The sequence below is a fragment of the Solanum dulcamara genome, chromosome 11, assembly GCF_947179165.1.
Source record: "Solanum dulcamara chromosome 11, daSolDulc1.2, whole genome shotgun sequence".
NCBI classification, from domain to species: Eukaryota; Viridiplantae; Streptophyta; class Magnoliopsida; order Solanales; family Solanaceae; genus Solanum; species Solanum dulcamara.
The window spans coordinates 45850061-45873794 of record NC_077247.1 but is presented as its reverse complement, the minus strand read 5'-3'; the positions used below and the strand labels follow the sequence as shown (position 1 = coordinate 45873794).

The 23734-nt window shown below is 34.8% G+C and overlaps 2 protein-coding genes across 7 annotated transcripts; one reads left to right on the top strand and one right to left on the bottom strand.

Moving 5' to 3' along the window:
- Positions 1 to 2120: 2120 nt before the first annotated feature.
- LOC129875001 (ER lumen protein-retaining receptor A-like) lies at positions 2121 to 9701 on the top strand. Its single transcript, XM_055950427.1, has 6 exons — positions 2121 to 2425; positions 3477 to 3742; positions 5422 to 5537; positions 9090 to 9163; positions 9252 to 9315; positions 9393 to 9701. The coding sequence occupies exons 1-6, from the start codon at positions 2335 to 2337 to the stop codon at positions 9427 to 9429; spliced, it is 648 nt and encodes a 215-aa protein (XP_055806402.1). The 5' UTR covers positions 2121 to 2334; the 3' UTR covers positions 9430 to 9701.
- Positions 9702 to 10235: 534 nt separating this feature from the next.
- Positions 10236 to 22291, bottom strand: LOC129872029 (dihydroorotase, mitochondrial-like). Of its 6 annotated transcripts, XM_055946865.1 has the most exons (11): positions 22103 to 22291; positions 20367 to 20516; positions 19282 to 19360; positions 18853 to 18927; positions 18327 to 18472; positions 17972 to 18153; positions 16794 to 16930; positions 15176 to 15341; positions 14943 to 15059; positions 10915 to 11075; positions 10236 to 10760 (listed from the first exon to the last, which is right to left on the bottom strand). In XM_055946865.1, the coding sequence occupies exons 4-11, from the start codon at positions 18919 to 18921 to the stop codon at positions 10566 to 10568; spliced, it is 1173 nt and encodes a 390-aa protein (XP_055802840.1). In that variant the 5' UTR covers positions 18922 to 18927; positions 19282 to 19360; positions 20367 to 20516; positions 22103 to 22291; the 3' UTR covers positions 10236 to 10565. The 6 variants fall into 6 exon arrangements, with proteins under 6 accessions (XP_055802840.1, XP_055802842.1, XP_055802841.1 ...); XM_055946867.1 differs by lacking the exon at positions 19282 to 19360; XM_055946866.1 differs by lacking the exon at positions 20367 to 20516.
- Positions 22292 to 23734: the final 1443 nt, after the last annotated feature.

Sequence of the window (23734 nt, the reverse complement as noted above, 5' to 3'; positions counted from 1 at the left end):
AAGTGACAATAAAAGCTTAGATACATCATACAAGCAATTGGATAAAGAAAAACAGCACCTATAATGGTCATAGGATTAAATATTATATGCCAATTAAGAATTACAAATTAATATGTTTAGAGTGATTCTTAAAGAAACAATAAATAAATCATAAGTTACATATAAAATTAAGCATATTTATATCATATGTTAGCTTGGTTCGGCTTTTCCTCGCTTAATACCAAACCAACCAAATGTATATTAATTTGATTATATTTTTATATTACACATTTCAAGATATAAGTTCGAATTTTCACTATATTTTTTTTCTTCTTCTCTATATAATAAGAAGATAAAAATTATTGTGTTAAGCTCAAGTTATAGCGTCATATTTATGTCATATTATAATTTTTGAATGTCTTACACAAAAAATAAGCAATTAATGTTTCTTTTGTTAAGTTTTAGAAAAAGCATAAATTATACGTAGATTATTTTGGAACGGGGTATATTTGTATCTTAAAAAAATTAATATAATTGACTTTTTAAAAATAAAAATAGCTTAAGTGTACAAATAACTTTCATTTGCAAATTAAATAACTATATCACAAAGCTAAAAAAAAACAATAGTTTTGAGGTAAACATTAAAGCATGCTCTCCATATAGTCTACATTAACATAATCCATGTTTGATCAAAGCAAACTTTAGGGTCTTAGACTTATTCAACCATAATTTTTGTATTGATTGAAATCCTTTCGATATGTGCAAATTGAGTTTAACTTGTCAGAATTTATATATCAATCTCTATATATTCTATATATACAGTATAGAAGAATCTTGATTTAACATGTTTATTATTAGACATTTAATTTTTAAATTGAATACATTTTAGTTATTCTACAACTTATATGCGGAGGGTGCGCTAACGTGTTTAAAAAATTGCTAGCACTATCTTAAAGTGACTTTTATTTATCTTTGCCTTCAATTAATCGTTTTCTCTTTCCTTGTCCCTTTTTCCTTTTTCTCTTTTTTCTTTCGTTCTTTTCAATTCCAAAATTTGTATTTCCTTTTCCTCTATTTAGGTTCAAATTTCTCTTGGCACCAATTAAATTTAAGTTCTAGTAAGTTTTCTCCCTTTTATTTTTTTATTTTTTTGTTACACCTAATTATGTTTGTTATTTCAATTATAGGCATTATGACTTTGTTATAGCTGAGACAAGCTAAGGCAAAATATTGAACCACATTTGCCACTGAGCTAGTCCTTTGACTTATGCTCAAGGGTTCAATGTTAAATATATACACATAAATTAAAAAAATTATCTTATATAGTGTAATTTTTTAACGAAAGGGATTCGGATGACCCCCTCAATTATACGTGGATCCGCCCCTGTGCATGTCAATTCAAATCTCCTCTCCTTTTTACCTCTGATATGATTTGATTCGAGTTAGTGTTTGACATGTACTACTGTGGTATATTGCTTACGAGTTGAGTGCTTCGATGAGCTTAGTAACTTAAAACTTTACATCATAACCTATTAACTAGGATATTTATTTTTGACTTAAAACTAATGTTAGAGTAAATTTTTATAATATAGGCATTATGACTATTGTATTCTTTGTTAATCTAAAACTTTTAATTTAAAGCGTACAAAATAATATCTTAAGTTGTTTAAAAATTAAATAAAGAATACTGCTTTACGTAGTGTCATTTATTACAATTCGTTCAAGTTATTCATAAATGAAACTTTGCAAACTGTTTCATTACTGTTGTTAGAAACTAAATTGGATCTTATATTATATCTACAGGTCCAAATATGCTCTCAATAAGTTTAATATGAAATATATAAAAATATTTTTTGCTTGACAAAATAATAATAAATACATAGTCGGACCAAATTATTAACAGAAAACAAAAAATGAATTTTACATTCTTTGGAGATATTTTTCATCCTTCCCGAATATAAAACGCTCTCTAAAATTTAAAAAACAATTATTTTCAAAGTTCAAACAAATAGTAAAAAAATTCGAACTAAAAGTGAATAAATATATATATGATCAGTGTCGTTTTTCTACCTATACATGCGTCGTGGACGTTTGGAACCGACACGTGTATCTTATACTGCTTCTTACAATTTTATTTATTGTATGCAAATACAAAAATTATTTGCCGTGTCTCGTTTCTGAATTCTGAGATCCCAAAAACAAATTCCAAAAATCCAAGTTCCATTTCATTTCTACATTTCTATCAACTTCCAATCTTCAACCCGTCAGACCCCAAATCTTCGTCATTTTCTTCAGGAATTGACTCAAATCTAGAACAATCTAGGGCTGAATAGAGCGCTTTTCGCAGTAGCAATCATGAATATCTTCAGACTGGCCGGGGACATGACACATTTGATTAGTGTCTTAGTTCTCCTTCTCAAAATTTATGCTACCAAATCATGCTCAGGTATTCTTCTTCCCATTTCCATTTTCATCATCAGTTCCTCGATCAGCTATTGTATATATTTTTTGTAGCATGTTGTTTTGCATCAGAAGGTGAAACATGGAAACCTTACGGTTCTGTTTTCAATGAACTTCGTTCACTTTATTCGTGTTGAAACCCGAATGAGTAGTTTTGCTTTATACATGAATGACCGTATCTAATTGGCTCTTAAATTGAACATATACTGAATGAATTTGCGAGTTATATTCCTAATTTTGTATGCATTTAAAATTGAATTATGTATTGAACGGAATTTCTAGAGTGATTAAGGTGTGTTTGAATAGGTTCCAATTGAGCAGTTCACTGAGTGAAAAAATTAATGTTCATTTGATAAATTAAGAGTGAGCATTATTCCATTTTTGTGCTAGTTAGTGAATCAGGCAATGCACATGGTACATTGTTTATAAGGAAGTAGTTACATTACACCAATTCCTGAAACTCCTAGGACTCGGGCGTTATTAGACCTACTGAGAGATTGCAACAAGTCAGCGTTCTTTTTGATTTCACTTAGGAAATCTGTGAAAATAATGTTTTGAAACTTCTTTGAGCTCTGGAGATTTTAACTAGGTTATCTTCTTGCCATGTAGTATGTAGATATCTGAATTCATGTATGACATTTAGTGAAATTAGTGGCATTGTGAGTAATTTGAAATATGGAAAGACATGTTATAATGTTCGTTTGTACATGATGGTGTCTATAAAAGTAAATCAACAAACCAGATGAAGTATGGTATGTTAGGACTTAGACTACAAATAAGCAAAGTCATAATACATTGGTATTAGTACTGATGTGACGGTATAGAGTATCATGTCCCCCCCTCCTCCCCCCCCCCCCCAAAAAAAAAAATTAAATACAAAAAGAACCGGAAAAGAGTGAAAGATGACCTTTCTTGTAATATCAAATAAAACATATGGACTTGTTGCATCCTCTGGTAGCTTGAAGTATACTTATGCTGAAATCTGACTGACGTGTAGCTGGAAAATAGTTGTCATTGAGAGTCTTTGCTGTATTCAGGAATATCATTGAAGACGCAAGAGTTATATGCTATTGTGTTCTTAGCTCGGTATCTGGATTTGTTCACCGACTTCATCTCTCTTTACAACACTGTGATGAAACTGGTTTTTATTGGGAGCTCTTTGGCAATTGTCTGGTGTATGAGGTACCATCGGGTTGTCAGGCGCTCATATGACCGTGAGCTAGACACTTTTCGTTATTGGATTCTTCTTGTTGCATGTTCCATTTTGGCACTTGTTCTTCATGAGAAGTTTACCCTTCAAGAGGTTAGTGATTTCTAAATGTTCTAAATATTTCATGTGGATTGTTTTAGCATTGATAATCATGCTTATTGTCACTTAATTTGTAATGTTAGATGGTGACTTATGTGAAGTTGATTTTGACAAGCATGACATCCTGTTGGTGCTTGCAACAACCATATTTTCAGAAATTCAATAGGCTGGCTACTGTGAAATAATAATATTCATTCTAGAAATGTTGTGTTGCTTTGAGTCCATGAATAGTGAACTTGAATACAACAACTATGCCTTATCCTAAGGTAGTTTTGGTCGGTTTTGTGAATCATCATTCGCCATGTCGCTCCATTTAATCTCATCTCAAATACCCGTGTGCTGATGTAATGCGTGGTTAGGTGGGTACGTTTCAACGAAATATTCTGCATTATGAAAATCCATTGCAAATTGACTAGTTTTATGCTGGCTGACTGCCTACGCAACTCTCCTATTGTATTCGGATTTGGAACCAACAATATGAGCATTCTCGCAAAGTCAGTCCATCACAAGTGGATGAACACTGTAAAATTTTTTTTGCTTATTACTCGCATGCCTCTGCATGTACCTGGATATAGCAACCCTTGACTAGTGCTTGTACAGACCTTAAAGTGACCCATTTGTTGATGGTCTTTGTTCATGACAAGCTATGAATGATCTGTGAATGATTTTACACTTGCTGAAGAGTTCTCATAACAAGTATAAGCCCTTTTACGGTGACAATATACAATCAGCAGCCCAAAATATGTTAAGATAATATGTTTGCAGTTATGTGAATTGATAGACCTCCCTTAACTAATCAGCCCGTTAACATCTGAATCAGTCTGCCCTACCTTCAAGAATAATTTCTGTAATAGCCATTTATATTAGTAGTTTGCTAAGTGCCTTTTGATGGAAATGTTTGTTATGATGATTTATCCAGATTGAGGGCCAACAAAGTGGTGACTGAAGTTTGATCTTGTCTATTTTATATTTTCTCAGGCTACTTTTCCCTAATAAAAGTCAGCTGAACCCCTCAATTTTTTTTTCCACTGGGCTGTTCTTATCGTCTATATCCTTGCTAGGTCATTGAAACTCTCCACGTGTATGGTTTGGTTTCTTGTGCTGTTTTTTTATGACTTGGTGTTGTTCTTAGTATGCTACATTGTAATTTGCATGAGTAAAGGCATCTTCTTGTCTATATCATTTGCAATATCATCCTATATTTTCGTTATTGATTCCCCTACCCTTTTGGTCATCTCCAGATATTGAATGTCTGTCTTGGCTGTTAAAAGATGAGGTTCATCCACTACCCCAGTACATTAAGAGACAAAATAGATAACTGAGATTTTTCAGTATGCATGATATCGTTATAGTCAGACTCATCAGTTTATATTTTTAATGATTGAGTTTTTTTCCTTTTTTTTTTTGTGGGGGAGGGGAGGGAAGCGGAGAGGAGGTTTTGGGGGGTTGGGGGAGCTCTGGTAAGGATTGAACCTTGCTCTTGGTTGCGAGGTTCTCTACTAATAAGCTGCCATTCAAATATCTAAATGACTGATTAGAATTTCTGTGAAGACCCCGTGGCAGAGATTGTGTTACTTGTTTCTTTTTCCTTTTATGGGATAGTCTTGATTCTCGACTTTATATTTCCTCATTCCCTGTTTACACTGTTGATGCTACATATAATGTTGTTCCAGGTGTTCTGGGCTTTCTCAATATACCTGGAGGCAGTTGCCATTCTTCCCCAGTTGGTGCTCTTGCAAAGAAGTGGAAATGTTGATAATCTGACTGGACAATATGTGTTCTTCCTTGGGTATGCTTCCTCCCTAGTAAATCTGGCCACTTCCTAAAAGGACATTCTTTTGCATCATATGTTGAAAATTGTAAAATTTTGTATTGATCTGTCCATATCTATTTTTTTATATATATATGAGTTCTATCATCACTCATAGCTGAAATTTGACAATTCTTCATTTTTTAATTCATAATTAGTGCAAATTTGCTTGCGAAATAGCGCCAATAGAATGCTGGTATTTTACGTAAAGCTAGAAAAGGCTTGTGTCAGTTTAAACTGTGCAAGGAGTTAATGAAGTTCATCCACAAATCAATATCATTTACAAATGATTGTAAACATTTGAACGTGAAATGATGTGGTACATTTTTTCTCCCTTCGAAGCATTGGTTCCAAACGATGTGTGGTGGACCTGTATTCCATAATCTGTCTTTCTAGTGTCTGTTTTCTCCAGCTTATAAAAGTGTTCTTCAGTACTGCACTTTAACCACTGAGCTTGAAATAGGTTTAGGACTCCAGATCTTCCATACTTCAGTAGAATGCAAAAGAAGATGTCTTGGGTCCTGGAATCCTTTTCACCTGCAACATTATTGCAAGTAATGATTTCCTAACTCTGCAGGTTATCCTAGTTAGGTTGACTTTATATATTGCTATAAGACAAAACAAGCCATTTTTGGAGGTGCTTTTGATTTCTTAAGCATTTTCCTCGCCCCAGTGAGTGATTGTTGTTTGGCTTTTACAATTTACTTAACTGAAAACTCTTCTGTGTTTCAAAGCAGTGAATTAGATTCTGAAGTTAGCCCCTCCTTCTTCTCTAACTTCTTAAAAGAGCCAAGCTCATCTGCGGACCTCGCAGTCCATGGCAATTCTTCCAGAACTTATTTTGCTGGTAATTCTTTTTAATCTAAGCTTTTCTGTGTATTTTTGCAGTAAGCTTTCATGGCTTCAAAAAAATATGGCAAAAGGTCTAGAGATATGGGATTACCTCCTTCAGGGAATCCAAGCCAAGCATCCTGTTGGCTTCTTATCTTTTTTTTCCCCATCACCTTCCTTAAGATTCACCCTGGAAGAGAATCCTCCCATAAATTTCTTACATGTATTCATATTGCAAATCCATGAGTTGATACTGGATCAGTTCACCAATACGCACAACTCCAAGCATCTTGCCATCATCTTATATATTTTTCACCATCATTTACCTTAACATTCTTTCTGACATTGAATTTCTCCCACTAGATACTTATAAGTTTCCATTGCATAACGATAAGCTGATGATATTTGATTTGTGCATTAAGAGCCATCCATGCATAGTTTTCCTTTGATGGCATTCTTCAAGACTTTCTTGTTCATTACTAACTGCACAACCATTTTAATAATAGGAGCTTGTATTAAGCAGCCTCAGGTTCTTTACAGCTAAACCACTTTCCTTCTTTACCAATTACAATAGTCACTGCCATCTATTTCACAAGTGATTTTTTCTTTCCAGAGTTACCTCCGATGTCTCTCTTAATTTTTTCCAACCACCTCTCCACTCTTGATGGAATGGGCTATGAGGTATAGTGACATTATATAGGCTAGGATACCCTCAAGTACACTGTTTGAGGGTCAACCTACAACCCATGGATTGGTAATGCTACTTTCAAGTGGTTAATTCTTCCCCAAACTTCTGACTAACCTCCTGCCACTTTGAGCCATTTTCGTAGCTTGCCCCTGAAAGGGAAGTCTCGTGCATGCTGCTGGAAAAGCTCCATCTTTGCATCCCAGCATCCTTCCAAGAATGAGGAATAGATGACTCTTTGCCAGGTTTATGAAGCCCAGAAACTGCCACAAAACCAATAGTATAGCTCGTGTCTCACAGATATCTTAGCCTTCTATCCTCTGTTCCAACAAAAACTTTGAGTAAACATAGAGGAACTTCGAGATTGTGACTGAATTATTTCTTTTTGTGCCCTCTCTAAACCTCTTATCCAACCTTTGTCCATAGCTATATATAACATTCCTCCAGTTGAACAATCTGAAGAGAAAAGGTGGTAGAGGGTGTCCCTGTCACAGCCCCCTCTGAAAAAACTCTTGTCCAGTTGACCCATTTGTCTTCATTCTTCAAAAGCTACAGTATTACATTAATATGATCATAAGTTCACCAGGAATTCCTAATCTTTAGTACCATACTCCAGCTTTGATTCTTTGTGCTTTGGTTTATGAGGGGAACTCAGAACAGAAAGCGAATGTGTTCCTCTCTGACATTTATCTCTACTGCAGTTCTTAATGTGTATTTTCCAACTTCCAATTACTGTGCCACCGGGTAACTTTTTCATGACATCCCCCATACATGCCCACCAAACATCTACATACAAAATCCAACCTACCTCAATGATCCTTCTTCCGCCACAATTCAACTGCCATTACAGTCAGTTTTGCATGTGACTTTGGTGTCCATCTGTACAATTTTTCAAGGCTTTACATATGAATAGCCTTTCTCATAGGCTGCATTGCTAACTCGGTTGGCCAGATAATTTGGTGAATTTTATTGGCTTCTTGTCGACATCAGTCCTTTCATTATTTTGGCTAATTTTCAGAGTGATTGATGCCAGATTTTTAGATGGATAAATCTGCCATATGTATTGAAATTTGAATGACATTCTTCAGTTTTCAAGGATCTTGGATAGTCATAACTTGATTCCTTATGAAGATTGTGGAATTTTCCAAGTATTATTAGGCATTAGATTGAGGTACTTTAGATGTACTTAGCTTGTTGGCACTTAAAATCTTGAGCCTCCTTTGGCAGTCAAAACACTGTCATTTGAGGACGTACCTAGAGAACGAACGCAAGTATTAATACTACTTGGGGACATGCGTTTAATTTTTGGGGTTGCATGTTTTAACTTTGATGCCATTATTGTGGTGTGCTCCCGATGAAATGAATCTGTTCAAGCATTGACATTTTGTTGTGTTTTAAATTTGGTCTAAGCTTTATATGGTGCTTTGTGCTAACGTTCCCTCTCTTGTGATTGCTTGCCATGAGCATCTCCATGATAAGGTGAACACAATAAATGGTTTCTTTTCTGAGCTGAGTGCCCGTGCTGTGAGTTTAAACAAAATCTTGTCCATAGCTTGATTGCTATGAAGAGTTATTCAGATCCATTAAATCATGTGATTTATGTCTGTGTAGTAGTTACACTTACAAAATAGAATGCCACTATTTCTGAACCGAAGTACAGCATAAAGCTACAGAAATGATGGGGTCTTTCATTTAAATGGTTTGTTGAGCCATGGAACATTTTTTGTGATAGCACTTTAATAGCCATGTCACTGCAAGACAAGGGAAAATGGTTCCCTTTTTCGCACCATTCTCTCACTGTGTACCCATATTTATCATCTCTTAGTTTTGTTTCTCTGGCATTTCATATTATGATACTTGGAGCTGAAAGGATCTAACAATTAGAAGTTCTTGTACATGCAACATGTGTTTCTTTCTAGTTGAATAATGTCGTGCGATGACATTTACAATTTGATTTCAAGTAGTTAGGATTGATTGGGTATTGTTACTGACATACTGGTTTTATGCGATCACAGGGCCTACCGTGCATTTTACATCTTAAACTGGATTTACCGCTATCTGACCGAGCAGCATTTCACCAGATGGATTTGTAAGTTTTTGGACTTACAACCAGTACTGTTTGTTTGCAATTATTTGCAACGGTTCTTTGAAATTGAATTTTTCTTTTCTATTTGTAGCTTGCGTCTCTGGTCTTGCCCAGACAGCCCTTTATGCAGATTTCTTTTATTATTACTTCATCAGGTAACAATTTGTTAAAGCTTGCTGAAGTGGCTCCTCCTTGATGACATAGACAAACTGCTAATAAATTTGTTTTGCAGCTGGAAAAATAGTGTCAAGCTTCAACTGCCAGCATGAGGCAAAGAAGATATATGATGTGAATAGTTTTAACACCTTTTCTTTAGACGTGAGATCATACATGGAATTTGGCCTGAGGGTCAAGTATTTCACTGAGCTCGTCTTACATTGTTAGATCAAGATACAGTACCCTTGTTAATATGTCAGAAATATGTTAATTTGAAAATGTTGTCTGCATTCCTGTCAAATGATTGGAATTTTCAAAGATAATAGAGGTACGACTAATGAATTATTTTGCTTCGTACATATTAAGGTTCTCAGATGTCTGCATATCTTCTTCCTTTTCCAGGTGTCTTTATCTTTCGTTCTTAACAAATGCTGAACAATTTTAATTTTCAATTTGCCCTGAGAAAGTTTTTTATTTTCAAGCACACAGAACAATACTTTTCGGACAACCCTGTAATCTGTAAGCTCTCTATATTTCTTTTGAGGTCTGAGATGGATTTGTCGAATACAATAAGTAATACCAGCAATACTTCAGGATAGACCACAGGCTGCAAATATCTCTAAGCTTTGAGATATTTAAATCACCCGTCCGGATATTACATTTTTCGGATGTCACACCACCTTCCAACCACATTGCAACTGGGTTTTGATACAAATACATAGTTGTGGTGCTTTGTTGCCAGTGTCTATGACATTAATGCATCACCCAAAATTGGAAACTTATGCCGTCTTTATTTAAAAGGAGAACAACTCTCCTTTCCTCATAATTTGGTTTTGATAATGGCAAAAGTGCTTGTAAAAGTCACAATAAGCAGCGGAGGTTGGGGAAGGCATAATCAGTAAACCTTCAAAACCAAATGAACAAGGTAAAGAAGTTTTGAATACAGGAACTCTTTGGTGGCCCTGATATACTTCACCTAATCATAATTTTTAAAATTCGAACCATTGGCTGATATATCCAACAATGGAGGAGTTAAAGCTTTACATGCAGTCACATCCAGAAGCTTTATTCTTATTTCCATAATTTTTGGCTGAAAGGATATTATCAAAGCGAAGGTTATCATCGCGATAATATCTAATCAACATGAATGGGAAAATGAATACTCTTACAGTCTATATCTTTTGATAAATAACAACATTACAATACAATAAGAAAGACAAATGAGAATGGGAATTTCTTGTTTTCTTTCTCAGAGAGGACCCGGCAGCCAGTCGAGCATTTCACCAGCAAACATGGGAACAATATCTCCGGATGCATAAGAAAAGGATTCGGGTACCTTCCATGGTGTCTTGCTCAGCTTAATCTTTGAATTGTTCCTAGGAAGCCCATAAAAGTCTGGTCCATTGAAGCTAGTAAATGCTTCGAGCTTGTCGAGTGCATTTTCCTAAAATGCAGACAACCAAATTTATGCCATTGACTTATAACAATACCGCTACTAAACTAAGGAATCTATCCGATGTAATTAAAAACATTATAACATGGAATGAGTCTTAACACACAATAATATGAGAAACACGGTAGACATCTATTGCAATTACCTTTTCAAACACCTTTGCATATACTGACAAGGCTACAGGAGCATTATAAATACCAGCACATCCACAAGAACATTCTTTTCTTCGTCTATCATGAGGAGCACTGTCAGTCCCAAGAAAAAATCTTCTACTTCCACTTGTTACAGCTGACACAAGTGCCTCCCCTGTGTTATTCAAAGCAAACTTGCTTAGATTAGAATATATACCAAGTGAACAAGAGAAAAGAGAAAAGTAGTAGGAAAAATGGGACAAGACCAATGCAATAGAACTTGTAACTATGTAAGTAATGAATCTATCAATAAAGACGAGTTTTTTTTTTTCAAGCACTTGTTCACTTTATTATTTTCAAAAGTATGTGTAATTGATACTTTTCCAAGTCTCCCTCCCACAGTGGCAGATTCTTAAAAGATATGGAAGCACCTTGTTTCAACAAGGACATTCAACCTATACATACATTCATTTACTTTTTTAGCACATTCGCAGCAGCGTTTGCATCAAATGCTCAACAAGTTCACATGTCTAGGAAAACATAAGGCAACGGATATAATTAGCAAATCAAAGAGAGCCTGATCAAGAAGTGACTCGTGACACACATTAGCATTAAGACTAAAATTCCAAGATAGAAAGCTTCTACCTAAGATAGATGGGTCAATTACAGGCAAATATAACTTCTACCTAACTTTCAAAATTCCAAGATAGATGGCTGAATATAAGTTTAATCCAATTCTTCTTTGTTATGGTGACAGTATATCTTCGATAATCCATAAAACAAGATCAAAATGCCATATTCCAAAAAGATTATAGGCTTTTAGACAATATTTGATTTGACGAAGTATAAGCAAGGGCAAATTAGTTTTCACAAATAGTGTTTTGGACTCTCTTCCCACTTACACATTGTCTTTATTACCCATTCCTAATCTCTGGCCAAGAAATTTGATAAGATTCATCGAATCTGGAATGAAAACAGAGACAAGAAAGTTTTTAATCATGCCAAGTGGGAAACTGTTCAGAAAGATAAAAATCTGGAGGCCTTGAAGTACGGAAATCTGAAAGCACACAATGATAGCCTCTTAAACAAATGGTTATGGAGATTCACAAATGGGGAGAATGCACCATGGAAAAAGGTTACTAGCCCTTCTTATGGTTTATTTCTCGGGAAAAGCATACAGACTTTCTTTTCATGAATTCACTGGAAAAACATGTTTCAGGTTGGGAAATGGTAGAAAAACCAGCTTTTGGCATGACTCATGGAAGGGCCATACGCCTCTCAAGTGTGCTTTTCACTCTGGCAGTCAACCAGAATGCGTAACAGATTATTACTCTGAACATGGCTTGAACATCATTTTTAGAAGGCATTGCAATGGTTGGGTAGTTGATAGAACCTGCAGATTTCTTTAACTTGGGACTTACTCCTTATGCACAGACAAGAAGGACAACATTTGTTGGAGGCGCAAGAAAGATATCTATTTACAGTTAATTGCTACACTATTCTGCTGAAAAGTTGGATTAAGAACATAAACAATGCTCTCTCTTGGGAAATGTGCAATTTCTCTTTTCTTTCTTTCACTCCTTATCCTCTCTCCGACGTACTCTTCCTATAATTTTTATTAAGTTATGGAGAAGAGAACTTTCTTTGTTTCAGGAGATGAGTCATTCGAGCTTATTGATATCAATGAAGATAGATAGTTCACGATAGTAGAGTGAAGCAGTCACTTCACTAACCCGAGAGGATGGCCACATTTGAGGTTGGGGTGACATGCCTGGAAAAATCTTGTGGTTCTTGGGGAAGCCCTCCGCAACCCAAGGTTCAATAAGCTTATTCATAATACAAAATCATTCATGAATGTGGCCAAGATCCCACAGTGGTAACAAAACAGTTCAAGATTCGAAGCTGGCACCAAACAGAGCTGGGATTGACAAGTGGATGATAGCAATCATTTTCTCTCTAAATGTTTGGTTACCCCTTCAGTCTTAGCCCAGACTCAACGTTGATTCACAAATGGTTTATCAATAGGTGGCAAAGCTACATTGGTTTATCAGTAGAGTAGGTTCCTTCATATGCAAAGAAAAGGAAGACTAATCGTGCAGGAGCAGAAGTTACCAAACTCAATAAAGCATCTGGACATTCTAGTCAAGAAACAGAAGATGAGGATGATGGAAAGGGAACTTCATATGAGATTCTGATGGTGACATTTTCAACTGTTGTTTCTTTGCCATCAGAGGATGAAATAATCCAAATATATAACAAGTTTGGAGATAAGAATAAAAGGAAACGAAAGTGTTATCTGATTCAAACACTGTTCAGATAATCTGCAAGTATGGTTCAGATGCCTTCAGAGAATCAGTAAAGCAAAGTCCTTTTGGTGCTATAATTGTTAACTTTAAGCTCAGTTATCCCTCCTCAAACTCTGAGATGGACTCTCCTAGCTGAAAGCAGGAAAGGGTAAGTCAAAGGTACAACTAATCAACCACAAGCTGAAGGGGATGACATCAATGTTGGAAAAATACAACGGTAAGATTACTACGGAGGAGAAATCAGAGTTGGAGAGTGCAATAAAAGGCTTGTGGAGAAAGTAAGTCCTGTGACATCAACAAACCCATAGGGGGTACCTGCATACTAGGATGTGAAGCTTGTTGCTTCAACTTGATATGTGCTCCTTTTGTTGATAGTGTTAGTATATATTGTCCAGCTTATGTTGATTAAATACTAATGACCTCAATTAGGTTCATGTATGAAGTAGGAGCATAGAATGCTAGCACTGTACAATTAATTTGCTCAAGTTACCTGTACAATTGCATTTACTTTGATTTTTAAAAAAAGCATTGTTGGGCTGAAAATTACAACTCTCAGTCATCATCAATTCTTATTTGATTTTCCCTCAAGACATGAAGCAGTGAGAGTAGAGCAGTACAGTGGTTCTGGAAAATAAGGAGGCTATTGCCAAATTGGAGGTTCCCGACAGTGGAGCGCAGGCGGCAGCAGAACATCGTTAGATCAAAGCATTCAATATCCCACTTCACCCCTGGCTATAGAAACTGTGTGGAGTTATGTGGGAGTAGATATACAAAGAACAGAGTTCATCTCCAATGGGCTAGGATTTGCTTAAAAGGTAAATCAGGAGAAACGACAGTGAAGTTAGACTTGGAAATCGGGAACTGGAGCTGAAATCTCACACCATCTCTAGAAGAAAGTCGTACCGCATCGTATGGTGTTTGTAAGTCCTTCCTTTATTCTGTTTAGACACTGGCAGGAAAAAAAAAGAGATAGAGAACCTCTAATTTTAAAGAATCCCTAATTTTCCTTCAAATTACTGGAACAATATTAACCAGGAGTAGAGCGGAATAGACACATGAGGCATAGGTGTTAATATAAGTTGCACCCTAGATCTTTTCAACGCATTTAACTGATAAGGTCTGCATCTGTTGAATTACATCTTTACTTGAGAAAATCTGGAAAAGAAAAATTATGTGAACAACCCAACAAGGTACTTAAGTCTAAAAGGACAGAGCACAAGCTAAAAAATAGCCTTGGAGGAAATTCTAAGACTAGTTATATTCTCATAAATAAATTTACCTTACAATCTCAAAAAAAGCTATGTTCTCAGAGATTATGGTTGGTTGGAGTGAAAGGACACACTGAAAGGAAAATAAAGGAGGGAAGAATTAACCTTGTTTGTTAAAAAGCAAAACTGTAGGTATGCATGCAATTCCTCAACTTTTCAAAACCGTCTATAATTGGAAATTAGGAAATCAACCTCTTCCATTTCAGTTGAGTCTAACCAAACAAGTGGAGGTTAATCGTAAATACTTTATGCAGGAGAAAAAAATGAACAAGTTCTTGTCCCCTTTGTTGAACCAAACAAGGTCTACATGACATTGTAGTCACTATAGGTGGTCAACCAAACTCCTAGTTGTTTTTCTCAAAATTTAAAAGTAATGTTACTTCAAGATTGTTCTGGAAACCAAAAGACAAACACCAAGCGATAGAAGAAAGAATTTGAGCATCAATATGAAAGAATAAAGGATATTACTGTGGATCTCTCTTTTAAGCACTGGAAGGCAGTAATTATGCGGTTGCAAGCCCCCTTGGAAGAGAGAATTTCTGTTCAAAACAAGATGTTGTGGGGTGACAGTCGCTGCAACAAATCCTTTTAAGAAATGACAGAGAGGTTAAATTAGCATTTGAAAAATGACGGTCAATAAAGATCTTTCATCTGACAAGAAGACTAAAGTTCAAAAAGGTGGATAAAGTAGAAAAGATTACCTTCAGTGCAAGACTCAACAAACTTTACAGCATCCATGGTGGTAACATGCTCCATCACGACCTTCAATCGTGGAAATTTCTGCACCAAAGGGCTTAGAACCGTTTCAATAAATACCTTTTCTCGATCAAACATGTCAACCTCAGGATTTGTAACCTCTCCATGAACCTGCAGTTAAATGTAATACATAAAATCCTATAAAATGAAGTTTTTTCAAGGAAAATGACAAAAAACACAAGCTTTGGCAGAAAATTTGGGGGAAGAAAAAGACATGATTAAGGTGAGTCATTACAGTTAAATGCTAAATCTATTTTATAGCGACCCAAGATAAACTGAAACTAGAAAACCGACTAGCATAGGCAAGAAATAATAAGAGCAGGTTCAAGGAACAGAGAACAACATTTCTATTTGAAATCATATATATGTCACAACAGCTATCAATCTAAAACTCAATGATGAACAAATATTACCATAAGAATTTTGATGATAATGAATCGGCATTAACACCTTAAATAGGGTGAAATGTAACCAACAACTTAAGATAGTATGATGAAAAATACTTCAGAAACTTCATATAGAAGCAATCAATGATGTGTTACTTCCTTTTAAAATTAAACTGACCAATGCAAAGACAAAACCATGGACAGTGAAAAGTTCAAATCACATGGCAAAATTTGTACATGTAAGAGAGTTTGCTGCGGCGTTGTGCAGTAAACATGCTTTTGCACCGTCATCTTGTATGCCGATATAAGCCTCTTTAGTTGCAGCAAGTGACATCATTCTTTTGCATCTCGCTTTAATGCTTTTAGAGATGATGGTTTGGGCATGTGCAGAGGAGGTGTGTCGACGCCTCAGTTAGGAGGTGCGAGCGGTTGGATTTGGGGTATGCGGAGGGGTAGGGGTAGACCGAAAAAGTATTGAGGAGAGGTGATTAGATAGGATATGGCACAACTTCATATCACCGAGGACATGACCTTAGATAGAAAGGAGTGGAGGTCGCGTATTAGGGTAGAAGGCTAGCAGGGGTAGATTGTGGTATTGCCCTATGACGGTCTTAGGCCTAGGCGTGCCAGTTTAGTTGTGTTTTTACTGCCATCTGACTACCATTTTCTTGTTATTAGTATTATTCTTGTAGAATTTGTATCGCTTCTTGTTTTAACCGATATGGTATATATATATTGTTGCTCTCTCTTTCTTGGGACATGTACTTTTAAGCAGAGGGTCTTTCGGAAACATCCTCTCTACCTCCATGAGGTAGTGGTAAGGTTTGCGTACACTTTACCCTCCCCAGACCCCACTTGTGGGATTTCACTGAGTATATTGTTGTTATTGTAGAGATTCTTCCACAGAGTGAAATTTTTTTCTATTAATATATTAATAGTTTGTTCCACTTGTGGTTCAATATTATGAGAACATTATTACCGAGTGCCCTATTCTTGAGTGTGTCAAGCCCGTTTACCTAAAGCTAGCACAAACATAAAGAGACAAGTTTAAATGTGCAGCTTTCTACAGTGATAAATAGCAAGTTTGGGGTGGTAAGATTAACATGCACATTAGAGCTTATGCAATGTTCTAGTGGAACAGGAAGAAATGCTTAGAGCCAAGTTTGCATCAAGTTACCAGTAGAGGCATATTATGTTCAACCAGTTCTTGTAGAACTGGTAAACACTTTCCGAAAAGATCAGTCACTCCATCTTGAGAATTTGTCGTGGCACCAGCAGGGTACAACTTCACCCCAAATACGATCTGGCTCTCTCCTGTGTTATTAGTCTCATTATATTAGAAATAGTGGACAAAAAATAGATAAAGAACCAAAAAGAAAAGATGATAATCAAATGATTTCATGGAAAGAAAATAGGAACATGGGTCATTCACATTGAAAGAACTGCACCCAGATGACAATACACAATTAGTTCAACTTAAATGCTACAAATTTTGTCATGTTTACATTTCCTCACAAGAGATTAGAGTTGGCTGATCATCCTCTCGGACCAGCGACTGATCATCGCCTTGGTAAGCTATTGCCTCACCAACTAGCTAATCAGACGCGAGCCCCTCCTCACTGACTTTATGAAGCACAAGAGACTCGTAATACTGACTTCTAATTTAAAGGATTATGATCTGATATGGAAGTAGACATAATAAAAGACCAAAAAATAAAAGTTGGCATAGCCAAGAATCTTCAATTTTGATGTCTCGAGAACACATAGAGAATTACACTTCCCTAAACCCTAGGTGCAAATTTTACAAACATCTAGAAAGCCAAATCACCCAAGTAGGATTCTAAAAGCAAAGAGACAGGGTAAATTTAGTTCCTGACTAAATATGAAGAGAATTATAAAGTCTTGCGATCGAGTTTCAAACTAAATTTCCCTGACCCCCTAGTGTCATTTATAAAACAACTTGAAATGCTATACAAAACGACTTAAGTAAGATGCTAGAAGCAGGGCTGCAGGAATAATAGTTTTTGATTAACCATAGATATAAATTGTCACAATAGCAAAACTAAAATTTCAGCTTTAAAATGAGATTTAACAAAGAATTACAATGGCTATTAAAGTTCAAGTCTACTTAAAAGTTTCACTGAACTGGCTTTCTAGTGTTGCCTTTTCCGTCGCGATCTTGTTGATGCTTATACACAACCGTTATCATTCACTGAAATTTATTTTTTGTTTCCTACGATATATGATAGAAGAATGTCCTACACACACTGTTTAAGAAGTCATAATATAGAAGAATAACATCTAATATTATTTTAAATGAAAGATATTTCCATATCAAAATTATATTGGTCTTACTTGCTAGTTTGATTTCCATAGGACTGGTTGTATCTGTCAAATAAAGTGTCATGAGAGGATTGAAATCACTATCAGCAGGCAGAGATTTCAATATTGCCTCCCGGTATGCTACAGCAGCAGCAGTGGTAGTGATAGGAGGCTTCAAATTTGGCATGACTATTGCCCTCCCAAAGTGATGTGCACTTTATTAAATAATGCAGCATGAACAAGTCAAAATCAAGATAGATAAACCGAATTTACAAAGTGGGACAAGAAGTAAAATAGGAACTAAACATAAACTATAAACTGAATCACAATCAGCTACTCAATATTGATTGGAGTCCCACACCATCAGCTGAAGTATTTAAGTAGAAACCTGTGAGAAACAACTGTCTTAAGAACGTCACCATCACGGAGATGAAGATGCCAATCATCAGGTCGTGTGATTGAGAGCTCCATTTTTGCACTGTAGGCTTTTAACGAGCTTTTCCGTTCAAAGCTAGCAACTGATATATGTGAAATCTGAATAGCAACAATATTATTTGATTAAAGATGTCTGATTTTTCAAATTCAAATTTGGATTATCTTAATAGAGTACCCAAAAGTCCAGAAAATCAAAGATACTGATTATAGAGCTGATAGGTTCATAAATTCTTATGCATTACTCTAGGAGGTTATATATCTTGTATCAAGTCATCAAAGCAAGGGAAGGGTTTTTCCACAAAGAGAAGTTATGTTCCTCGGACTCTTCAAAATTGAAGACGGGTGCTTGTCGAATCTGACACGAGGGCGGCAACCCTTTTGGAGGGTCCGAACAACATTTTACAGAAGTATTAGTCTACGGATTACCAGAATAAAAGCAAATATGACTGCAAACACCCTTTAAGAGTGTTATTACATACATTGCAGGGGGAGAATAAGGTCCTCATCACTCTAGAATCTGGGACAAGTGCTCCTTTAGAAGCCAGCATTTTTAACTGTTGGATTGCAGGGGAAAAAGAGAGGAATTTAGGGAAGAGGATAGTGATACGAAGTGTAATATTTTGATACTAGAAATTATTTTACACAAAAGGGAATTTGATGGGACTGCAAAAACTAAAATCATGCTGCCAAAATAAGGACATTAACATATCTAGCAAACAAATGTTCAGATTCCTATCAAGATGCAATAAATACCGTTTCAAGTCAATGAACCAGGAAATCATATATATAGACTCAAATTCTAGCAATAGAGAAGAAGGTTACAAAAATGTAAAACATATAGTTTGGGTAATAAGAGAAGTCCATCACTTTTCAACAGAGAAGCAGTTCATATAAGTGGAGGAACATACCTGAATTATATGCTTTCTCGATTCCCTTTTTCAGCTTTAAATGCTACTTATTTAACAGAAATGGAGTGGGTGTTCAGACCTGAGACAACCACCACCAAGAACAGAGCTAATGAAACGCAGTATTTGGGCTTAAATACTTGCGGGTTCTCATTAGAATTGGCCCAACTCATGACCCACACGGGCCCAACACATATCAGGCGATAACTGTCACAAATATTGATAGGGTGCCAAGTAGTAATATATACACATATATTGTTTATACTATTAGGAAGAAGTGGATGTTCTACTAATTTTCTTCCCACTTATTTTTCCTCTTTTCTTTCCACTCTCCATTGTCCCCATACTTTTTGCCTTTTTCTTTCTTATAAATTGCCTAGTTTTGCAATTGAAATGAATAAACAGAGATACAAAAAATATAGCAAACTCTTTCTCTTTCTATTAATATTTCTTTTACTGTTTTTTTTTCTTATTACGTTGCTAAGTTAATTTCTTTTATAAACGTTATCAGTACGAAGTTTTAATTTTTTTTCCAAAAAATTAACTTCTATATCAGGTATATCTATTGAAGAAATTTAATTTTTAGTTGTCTTTGTTATTTTAAAATTATTTTTCATCATGTCAAACTTGTCAAAATTGGAATTTATGCACTTGATATTTCTGGAAAAAATTATTTGTCATGGGTACTTGATACTGAAATTCACCTTACCGCTAAGGGTCTTGGTGATGCTATAATCGAAGAAAATGCAGCATCAAGTCAGGATAAAGCAAAGGCTATGATTTTCCTTCGTCATCATCAAGATCAAAGCATAAAGGTTGAATACTTGACAGTGAAAGATCCACTTGAATTGTGGAAAGACTTAAAAGGAAGGTATGACCACCTCAGGGCAACGGTATTTTCAAGGGCTCGTTATGAGTGGATGCACTTACGGTTTCAAGATTTTAAAACTGTAATTGAGTATAATTCTGTTGTATTTAGAATAACTTCTCAATTAAAATTATGTGGAAAAACTATAAATGATGAGGACATGTTGGAAAAGACACTAACTATTTTTCATGCCTCTAATGTAATATTACAGCAGCAATACCGTGAAAAGGGTTTTCAAAAATACTCTGAATTGATCTCATGCCTTCTGGTGGCTGAGCAACATAATGCCCTTTTAATGAAAAATCATGAAGTCCGTCCCACTAAAACTGCTCCGTTACCGGAAGTAATATGGTAGAAGTACATGGTCAATCTGAAAAAAGACAATAAAAATCAAGGCCACAATAATATGTGTGGGCGTGACAATGGCAGAAGATGATATAATAATAGTTGTGGTGGTGATCAACATAAAAGGGAGAACAATATCAGTTCTTAAAATGGCCCTTCAAGAAGTAACTGTCATCGTTGTGGCATGAAAAGCCACTGAAAAAATGAATGTCGGACGCTTGAGCATTTTGTAAAGGTATGGAGCACATCAAGGGGGATGGGATTGAAATCTATAAATCTATAAGTCATATATGAGGAAATCCAATCTGGAGACTAGAGATCCTATAAGCAGGTTCAATGGAAAAAACGAATCATATGATGACTTGTTGTGAAAAAATGCACTATTTTTTATTCCCTCCCTATGATATGAGTGCATTGTTTCCTGTAGTGAATTGTGGAGGTTGAATTTAAAAAACTCTTAATGAAAATTTGTAGCCCGTATGGGTGGAGTGTTAAACTTACAGGAGCACTCTCGACAGATTTCACCTATGTGAGTGTGGAAGTAGGCCGCTTCCTATGAGAATTAGGCTTATTCTCAAAAGCACTCATAAAATCGGGATAGCACAAGGCCATAATGTGCTGACTTATAAAGCTCGTGACAACACCTTGATTACTATGTGTGAGCAGTAATATTTTATGTCTCTTAAGCAGTCATAGTTCAAGTCTGAGACCACTACAACTCTGGAATAAAAGTTATTGTTTCACTAAGTGGAGGTTCAATGCAGAGCACACCTTCATTATGTATAGTAATCTTCCTTCAGCTGATAAACTCTCTTATATAATATTAAAATGAGTGGGGGATTGTAAGTGTTTAAGTATTTTAATATCAATATTGATGGATATTAATTTGCATAAGTGACATATGTTATTATTCTCTCTTTAGTGCATAAAAATATTTTTCATTATCATCTTTAGTTAGTGCAAGACTGAATCATTTCATTATGTATTTTTAATCTAATTATCACTAATAAGTGGTGCACTAAATCATTCTATTATGTATTTTTAACATAATTATCACTAATAAGTGGTTCACTAAATCATAATGGTGCACTAAATGATGATAATGATGACATTCCATTGTTTTTTTTATTTTTTTTTTATGATTTTCTCTCCTATAAATAAAGAGTTTTATTTGTTTTGAAATGTAAGATAAGAGAAGAAAAAAAATTGAGAGAATTAAGTTTGTCTAAAAAGAAAGTTCTTATTAGTTGAAGGAGTGTTCTTTGTGCGGAGTTTTAAACTCAACTCTTGTTCAGAATTTGTTGAGTTACATTTTGTGATAAGACTGTTGTATACTTGAGGGGACAAGTCAAGAGAACTACTGCTGGACCAGTGAAACGATTTACTGCAGTGGGCTTGAATCTCTCGCGCCTCAGCCAAGAAATGAAGTTAATTTCTTCATTTTATTTTTCAATTGTAATTTGTAATCTTGTAATTTCATCAACACAATCTAAAAACAAATGCAAAAATCGAATGGAAAAATTAAAATCAAAAGACAAAGGAGGAGAAATCATGTGAAGATGGAAAGTTAAAAGATCGAAATCAAAATTGAAGAAAGATACGGCGAATTACCTCAAGATTTCAGCAGCAGTTGGAGGAGATGGAACACAAAGAGTACTTGCAGAAGCCAAAAAGCTTGTGTTCCTTTTTCTAGTTCTACTAGAAGATGAAAGCAGGCATGTAGGTGATGGCTACATAATCACGTGGGTGAGATGAAGATAGGGTTGTCAACTAAAATGACCAGAATACTCTGAATCAGTAAAAGGAATTACCAAAAACAGATATGTTGACACCACAGAGTATACTGACTCTTCTATTATACACTAGATGGAATAAAGCCCGTGTGAAAAACTCACATAAATCTCATTAGTTTAGGAGTTAATTACTTAGATGCACTTTAGTTTGTAATATTACGCATCTTACCAGATTATGGTGCATCCATATACGTTCAAATACATGTATTTTGGAATACATAGAGTCAAAATTAGGTGTAATTTGTTCTTGATACATTATATCCAAGTGAATTCACATATTTCTGAATACAAAACAAATCTTGCTCACCTACCTTGCCTTCCTCCCATCTCACTCGCCATTCTCCCTCCCCATCTCGCTCGCGTCTCTTCCTATTTTAGTGTATCTGATAGCAAAAATACATATATCTAAGTATATATCCCTCGATATATGATAGAAACTCATTAATTAGTGGTAAGATACGTAATATTTGAAAGTATAGGTAATAATAGTATATATGGCAATGAAGTATGTCTAACTATTTAGTTTTTTCTTATTAAAATTGCACGTTATGTCTTTCAAGGTTGATTTTTAATTTTTATTCTTTAAATTGTCTCTTTTTTAAGCAATTGAATTTAAGATTTGTGAGACGTATTTCTTTAGAAACTGAAGTCACATTGGACATAATTTTTAACATATTATGATACGAAATATACACTTATGTTTCGCAAAATATGTATATATTATGCGGTATATAAATTAAAGACAACACAAAATACGCAGAAAATTATAAATGACCCATGATATTGCGAGTCATTTTTTTATTTTGAAATAATTTGTGAAACATTAGCACTTTTAGTTATTAATATACTTAAATTTTAGTTGCATAATTTAGGTATTTCGCAAAAAATGTATATATTATGCAGTATATAAATTATAGACAACACAAAAGACGCAGAAAATTGTAAATGACCCATGATATTGCGAGTCATTTTTTTGTTTTGAAATAATTTGTGAAACATTAGCACTTTTAGTTATTAATATATTTAAATTTTAGTTGCATAATTAAGGTATTTAATCTTCAATTAATTATATTTGTTTATTGTCATAAAAAAATTATATTTTTTTATCAAACTTATTTTAGGGTTAAAATTTATCTTTTTTGAGATTGAAACAAGTTATTCTTTTCTTATGAAATATTTATTATTAAATTATTCAATTATCATTGTGTTACGTAAGTGTATATATATTGCTACGCTATATTGGAATATATTGAAAGTAATACAAAATATAGCCTAAATAACAAAATGTCTTTAATTTAAATTTAAGTTTTTGTTTAAATGTAACAAAACTTTATGAGGGTAAATTTTTAAAATATCTCTTCATATATTTTGTGTTTATTACATTCTATAAAGTGTCTTTGAAATATTTTGAAAAATCCTTTTAACTTAAGATAAAATAGTTTTTTCTTGA